The 8,364-nt window shown below is 40.2% G+C and overlaps 1 protein-coding gene across 1 annotated transcript; it reads right to left on the reverse strand.

The window, feature by feature from the left end:
• Positions 1-313: 313 nt before the first annotated feature.
• Positions 314-3,520, reverse strand: LOC126473846 (THAP domain-containing protein 2-like). Its single transcript, XM_050101176.1, has 3 exons — positions 3,146-3,520; positions 2,737-3,020; positions 314-2,620 (listed from the first exon to the last, which is right to left on the reverse strand). The coding sequence occupies exons 1-3, from the start codon at positions 3,301-3,303 to the stop codon at positions 1,851-1,853; spliced, it is 1,212 nt and encodes a 403-aa protein (XP_049957133.1). The 5' UTR covers positions 3,304-3,520; the 3' UTR covers positions 314-1,850.
• Between the last annotated feature and the right edge of the window lie 4,844 nt (positions 3,521-8,364).

The raw sequence follows: 8,364 nt of genomic DNA on the forward strand, positions 1-8,364 counted from the left end.
GGCTAAACTTTTCGATGTAGATAACACTACAAGACAACTCAAATAAGTCTGTCCATACACTATAACGTTACTTGTTGCCCATAAATTAATGTAATTAGAGCAGTTACCACCAGAATATTACGGTGAAACTTCTAAACATGCTGTGGTTAACTATTAGAAACAGTAACGGGCGCAGAAATGCGATATTTTTGTCGCTATTTCAAAGTAAACAGTCAAAGCCTCAAAAACCAGTACACTGTGAACGAGAATATTATTTGAAATATGTGTTACAAGTAGTTAACACAAGCATAGTAATTCAATAATAATAATAATCTACAAGAAAAGTAAAATAGTTTATTTACATTTAATTTTTACAATGTTTTAACTGACATTCGAATTGTTTCAGTCTTTTCACTGACCTTTAAATAAAATAAGCTTCGTGTATAGTTGTCTCACAACTTTACCGCTCTGCTCAGATGATTTTGATTTGCATAAGTGATTTATTCGACGTATAAAATAATGTTTGAGCAGCAGTTTTATCAGTTTAACATAATGGGTTTCTTCACCAAATTCAGTTTCTGTAAAAAGATGTTCATTGTTTATAAATAAGGAGCCTCTCACCAATTGGAAGACTTCTGTCTGAACCTCAACAAAACGTTTTTCTGACATTTCAGGATTATGTCCTCATTATTTCTGAAAACCTTCTCAGCAACATTACAAAGTTTAACAACATCATTAGCTGGATTGATTAAACTGGTTTTCACATCTTTCGCTGCAATCAGTCCAGTTCTTTTATCCTCAATACGAGCAAAAATAACTTCTAAGCAGTCAGTACAGTTAATTTTGTTTGTCACCTGTCTCACTATACTTCCAGCTATGTACTCAATGACACATTCAGAGTTCATACTCACTGAGGCATAGTCTGGCACATAATCATGGTCTACAGCTGCAGGGCTTACCTTAGCAAAAGGAAGTGGTGGAACGGTAGCAGGACGTAGCATAATAGTATTTGATTCTTGGCAATTTCCATTTTTAGCATTTCCTGTATGCTGATCTAAACTGCACAGCATTTGGGTTATTTCTGTTTCCTCCTCTACTACAAATGCTGGAGAAAAATAATTCCAAGTTATCTTGACTTGTTCTACGGGTCAAAATATAATTGAGCTCTGCATTTTCTTTCCAAGCATACAATTCTGCAATTTGCCTTACGCTCATTAAATTCAGCATAAGTCCATACAACGGCATTTTTCTGTTAGACAGAATAACAGGACTTCCATCAGAAAGCTTTAAGGACTTGAAATAATTAATGTATTCATTGATCCTTTTACAGACTGTGTCTCTGTTCCCTCTGAAAATTGGTGCCTTAGTGCCCTTGCCCATTGTGTGACAAGAATTTAATAAATCAAAGGCACTGTCTAACATTTTTATATATTTAACTGTTGCCTCACACCCATAAAATTCTTTAATTCCTAAATCTTTGCAGAACAACATGGCATTTGCAACAGAATTGCTAAGAGTTTTTGCTGCCAAAGCCACTTTCATTTTTTGAGTTTGGTACAGAATGTGCCGCCTCCTAAGTTTGTTTGCAGCATGCAAACCTTCCCTTTCATGCAAGTCCACAAACTTTTTAAAATATTCCCATTTAATTATGTTATCACTGCCTGAAATGGTACCATCTAACAAAAAATTCTTTTCTGCAAGTAAATTACGTGCCAGCTTTAGCATGTGAGCTGTGTCAAACATGCAAAATACCCTCGTATCATTATTTGAAGGGTGGGGAAACCAACTCTGTGCTCCCTGTTCATCATATCTGATCCCTAAATTTGCCATTAGAGATCTATTTGTGGCAGTACCATCGCAAACCACAGCTACTATAGTAAACCAGTGTCTTCAAGTTTTCGGAGACACTGTTGTACCAAATTTAGCTTTACAGTAGAAGATAGGGAGTGAACTAAACAATAACCCACAGGAATTTTCCAATTTCTGTTTAGCGCTGTGACCATGAACACAAGAGCCTCTTTTGCTACCTCGCTATCATCACTTTCTATGCCACCCTCCCCAAAATCAACATAGCCTTTTATTTTTTCCCCATCCCAAACAAGGTCCTTCTTAATAGCCATCTCATCAAACATCAATGTTGCCAAAATTTGGGTTGTGCTATTCTCAACTTCAGAGGCAATTTTAGTGAAACCCTCCTCAGTAAAACCTGGATGGCCACCCACTGACATTGCCCAACGGCGAAGCGTTCTTGGTTGGGGTAATTTCACAAATTTTCGTAAGTAGCTGTATGCTTTGGCAGAATAAAAGTGTAGGGTCAGGGCAAATTTCCTTATTTGCTGAGAATAATGGCATACTTTAGCACTGCACTTAAGTTCCAATAGCTCCTTGAACAAACCAACTACATGTTCACTGTTTAACATATCAGAAACTGAACTACATAGCCTTCTTCTCAAACCAGCAACTAAAGTCTGTAACTGCACTATTCTTCTTTTGTGTCGTACACTCAGTTGCTTCATTTGCTTTATCCGCTTCTTTAGTCGCACATTCTCTGCTTGTACTCTGTTATATTGTGTTTTCAACTTCTTGGGGCTTGGTAGACAGTAATTGTGGTCAGCAGAAACAGATGTGGGTCCGATAGGCACTGAAAGAATGCAGTTACATCGTAAGTTTATAACAGAGTTACACCATAAGATTATAATAGAAAGTATGTAATTCAAAGTAATAAGAACATGGAGTAAAATTAAATTATTGACTTACTTTGTGCTAATGATGTCACTGTAACAGCACTGTCTTGCAAATTGTCGAAAGATTGCTTTCTGGGTTGTGGTCGTAATACTTTATCTTGCTTTTGTAAATGTGGTGGAAAATTAAAGATAGTAGATACTGCTTTTGACAAAAGGCGCCTCTGGACATTTGTGTGGTACATATATTTCTCTTCAAAATGGGCTGAACAGAGGTAACTGGCTGTAGTAGGAAACCAGTTTTCTCGCTTCATATTTATAACCCATCTTTTTGTAATTTCCTTATCTTTTAAAGGAAATCTGTAATCAACGATAAATAAATTACTTTCCTGCATTTGTCTTAAGCATAATTACAGTTCCAATGCAAATGACTCTTTAATAAACATTAAAAAACGTGTGTCGTATTTCGGTGCTGATATACTTACTGATAATATGAAATATTTGTTGTTTTATCGCTGCGATTTGTGCAGTTGAACGCTGAACACACTGCAGGCATGTTGACTTTATATTTTGTAACAAAACTGACACACTTCCAACACAAACAACAGTAACGCTTTCCTAATGTTTTGACTAAGGAGAACATGGCGGCAGAGTTAGCGTTGGTTGCCGCTAGGAGCGCTGTATCTAGTATCTCAGCCACTCTATGAAATTTTAACTCGTTGGTTCCGTTTGAAAATGGAATGCAAATCTGTCTACCTGTGGATTCCGTTTTTTCTCATTACATTTCCTAAACGCTTAATACATTTTTCCCGCCAAGTGTTCTACGCAAGTGATCTTCCGCGGTTTGCACGACCACATGCTGACACTGTTACAGTGATATTGCATGAAACGCGAATTTTTAAAAAACAAAACACTTTTTTAGCGTGCAGAGATACTCGCAGCAGAAAAATGCACGTTCCTTTGATCTGCCGCGCGGCGCACATTCTGATTTGAGCGCGGCCCGCGAAGTGCAACGGAAAAATGAACGCGAAATGCTACCGTGTCAACAGCAAGCAGAAAGCATCGATAACATGGGATCAGCAACATGTAAAAGTTGTAACCTATATCGAAAGAGAGGGCAGTTGGTTAATTTCCTCAAGGCTTGAAAACACCAACAGACAATACCGCAAAGGGTAACTTTATAAAACTGAATGTTTCAGTGTGTAAATATGTGATTAATAGTAACTTATCTTAATTACCAATGCCACATGTTCACATCCTAGCATTTGAGACTTCTAGACAGAAGTAAAATCAATTAATCTCCCTATGTAAATCTTCACCTCAGGTGAAATTACGCGAAGTCATTTAGTTTCTCTTTTAAATATTTCTATAATAAAGTTTGCACAAATATAAGTATTCGCCACTGAATTTTATTGGTAACGATATTATTTAACGAAGCCGATACCGCTATACAGCGATACCGAAAGCTTCATTTATTTAAAAACTCTTTGTTAGAATAATCAAAAATAGGAATTGATAAGCTTGATGCGGTCGTGAGACGTACGTTTCTTTGGTCACACGGAATACCGTCAAAACGGCATAACTGTACGGCGATTTAGTATTTCAAACGAGTTGCCTAGCTATACATTCTGCCCCTGGCAATGCTCAGGCAGATATGAAAACTCATTTACATTGTTTGCCTCAAGAAAAAAACTAAGTGATGTATTCATAGTGGAAGGAAGAGGAGGCTTCTACAGCCAGTTCAAGTACTGTTTTCTGCGTAAATACAAACTCCCATACCGATTTTATTGCGGAACTGGACAAATCGAAGCAACCAAATTATTCATTTAATCTAGTATATCGCTTAAGGGCAATCCAAAATAACATTTACATTGCGCCTAAAACTTACTATTAAGAAATTAATTTCGATTCATGAGTTACGGCTGGCGCAAAATAAACAGCATCGCTGCCCGAAGTGTCTGGAGACGATCGGTAACGCAACTTTTTCCCTTATAAGATTACACCAGAAACAAGATTAAAACTGTTACCTCTTCAATTCTAATGTAATGATATCTCAGACACAATCATCATTTCACGTCATAGGCCTAGATTACTTTACTTTCCCTAATTTAAAATTGAAAATAGCGTCATAGCTACAAGGCACACAATGACAATTCGTGAATCCTTCACGAGATTCGCAGACATTATCCTCCGTTAGCAACGATCCTGCTAAGCTAATTATCAATAATTAAAGAATTTATGAAATTGTGTTCACAGTAACTGTTACGAATTACGATATCTTGATTAATTTTTAGTAATTTTAATCTGTATTTGCATGTTTTACACAGTAAACGCAGCGATATAACGCCTTGCAGAAACGACAGGGCCAAACTCTCAGAACAAAAGCAAGCTAGGCATAAAAAAAAATTCTGTACGAACTGCACCATTTGTTCTGGTTCGAAACCATGGAATTGAAGCACAAAACGTCATCTTTACAGGGACACGCAGAAGGCGCGGGAATTTACTATAGCAAAAACCCTACAGATACCTACAACAAAAACATCAGATCTTACATCTGCGTATTGCCTGCCGTAACGTAACACTAGTTTGCGACGTGGCGAGCGATGCAACTGAAGATTTTGGTGATTAACAACGTGAGCTGTAGTTTGTCTCATATTAGCACGAAGGAAAGCATTTTATTACACCGGTGGAGAGAACACCACCGTTACACGTAGGGAATTTGAATGCTACACCGGACCAGCTTTGAAATGGATGGTGCCGGCGGCATAAGCGACTTTCCGCTTAGCTGCAAGAAGCTAGCGCAAAAATCAAACGAAATAACTAAGGAAAAATGAAATGTTGTTCGTCGCCTAGTCGCATAAAAAAATTAGCAGCCAATTTGGGCTTTGTGTCTAGCTGTAGAAGAGTCCTGCTTTAATTACGGCATTGTGCTAACGTCCATCATACCGTTAGAAAGCCAAATGCTGCCGCCTATGAATGTACAAGAGAATGCTCTAGAAAATGAATACACAAGAGGTAACAAATGTAAGCAATGAATGCTTTTTCTTAGACCGCCGCTAACTCCCGGGGCCGCTAACAATAAACGTGTCCATGTCTCCGACATATGAAAATAAACGAATGTGGGTTACAGATTCGCCGCAAGCCGGAGCGGCTGCTTGCCTCTGTTGGCGCACTGAACTGCTCTGTGGTTACACTGGAAGCAGCGGCGTGAGGGGGTTTTTGTCTTGCAGCTCGTAGTGCATGCATCATGGACACAGAAAGACTCAGAGGATGTGAGATAATACAACTTTTTGTATGATACTCGCGATCCTGAATCGGAGGTGGAATACTTTTGCCCTCGATATACTCTTGATAGAAAGCTGAATTCTCAGAAATAGTGTTGTCATGACGTCCATATTTTGCAACATCAACTATTGTAAGCTCGTAGTATGGATCAACGATCGCCAGGAGAAGCAGCGAAAAGAATTGTTTGTAACAGATGAACTGGGATCTACTAACCTTCGGGCATTTTAACCATCTTTTCCGTCTATGCTTCCAAGGCAGTTCGGAAACCCCCAAAGTTCTAGAAATCCTTCTTCAGATTTGTTCCACATCTCTGTTGTAGGAGTAGGTAAATACTTGGGATGTAGAACAGTCCATATTGCCTGGCACACTTGTTTCACAATCTCTGAGACTGTTGAACGTCCCAACCGAAAAGAAAAAGCTATGGTCGGGTGACTGTCACCTGTAGTCAAGTATCTGGAAAAGATTAAAATAAATAATGCCGATAGAACGAATAGATAAGTTAACGACCAAAGATATGTTTGTTTAAATTCAATGACAATGTTATGAATATAATGAAACAAAACAATCTATTTTAGTAGAAAGTTCTCTCTAGCGGGACATATGGAACTAGATGTTACTACCGTTTGCTGTTTTCGTAAGCACTGCTGATAAATTTATCACACCACTCGTAACTACATTGTGGGAAAGCACTTACTTCTGCCGAACCTTTCATATGATACAGCAAAACGAAATGGAATAATTTATATGACTTCGGGAAACACAAAGAGGCTACAAATGGTAAAATGTACCTCGAACAAATGGCTAGTCTGTGCCTTGTATCAAATGGCTTTCTCCAGTTCGTTGTGCTACCTTTTTATCAGGCGATGCAGTTAATCGAAACATTCTCGCGACATACGAAAATATTTGAAGAACCTATCTTCAAAAAAAATCAAATGGCTCTGAGCACTATGGGACTTAACATCTGAGGTCATCAGTCCCCTACAACTTAGAACTACTTAAACCTAACTAACCTAAGGACATCACACACATCCACGCCCGAGGCAGGATTCGAACCTGCGACCGTAGCAGTCGCGCGGTTCCGGACTGAAGCGCCTAGAACTGCTCGGCCACCCCGGCCGGCGAACCTATCTTCGTCAGACTCTAGTTCAATACACAGACGATAGTATTCTCCTAAGCTTTCTGTCTTCCTATTAATATCGTGCATCCAACATCTCCTGTTCTTGGTGCCGTTTCGTATCGCTAGTGCGCGTTCTTCCTCGTCCGAGCTACTCATTTCTGCACTTAAAAAAAATGAACTCGCACAAAGATAACGCGTCCCGCGTGAGGCTTCCAAATCGTCTAACGCGAAGCCAAACGCGCTATGCATGCTAGCTTAATAATGGGGTTCGGCCCCTTCCACAGTGTAACAGCTGACGCATCAAGAGTCACTGCTGCGGCCGGCCGCTGACGGGCCCGGCCTGCCGCTGCGCCGTCCGTCGCAGCGGCAGGCCGCGTTCTGTCTGGCCACGCCTTTACGCGTAAGCAGAAACATCAAGCAAGAAAATTACAACTAGCGTGCAATCCGGTGTGCGTAAATACATTGAAGCCGTCTGTAAACAACAGCGCCTCACCTACAACCGAGCGCACGTGTATAACACACACACGTCGCTCTCTACGTAAACATTGTGCGGAAAACTAAATTATGTTATTTGCTAGTCTACACAGTTCGAACTTCACTACACTGTTTCTTTTGAAGCTGTGTACCCGAAACGTGACAGTGCGTAAAACTATTGTAATATGTGAGGCGGTAAATATTCACATACCTGTGTTCTTCACAGGTCCTGGGTGCTCAGTCATCGTCGGACCGCCGGACGAGGTGGCCGAGCGGTTCTAGGCGCTACAGTCTGGAACCGCGCGACCGCTACGGTCGCAGGTTCGAATCCTGCGTCGGGCATGGATGTGTGTGATGTCTTTAGGTTAGTTAGGTTTAAGTAGTTCTAAGTTCTAGGGGACTGATGACCTCAGAAGTTAAGTCCCATAGTGCTCAGAGCCACCAGCCATCGTCGGACCTCGCCAGCAACAATATTATGCAAGAGATGCATTGTTGATGAAGAAACCAGTCACATGCGACGCACAAGGGATATCCTTGTGTGAATAATCTTGTTTGCTAAAACACCTGCTTTATATTTGTGTAATAGCTGTTGCACACGCTCATTCTTTGTCAGAATAATTCCTAACCTTCCCTCCCACCGCCACTCACACGACCGGAGCAGTTATGCGTCCGTCTTCAACTGCCAGTCTTCTTCCCACATGCTTCACGCAAAGCCGGCGTCCAAATAAAAAAAATAAATAAATGACAGGTAAGTCTCCTCGGCTTGCGGAATGCAGCTGGCAGGTCTTCTCTGGTTCTAGATGGCGTTCTGAGTGTGCATGGTGCAGA

This window comes from Schistocerca serialis, chromosome 4, assembly GCF_023864345.2.
Source record: "Schistocerca serialis cubense isolate TAMUIC-IGC-003099 chromosome 4, iqSchSeri2.2, whole genome shotgun sequence".
Classification (NCBI taxonomy): domain Eukaryota; kingdom Metazoa; phylum Arthropoda; class Insecta; order Orthoptera; family Acrididae; genus Schistocerca; species Schistocerca serialis.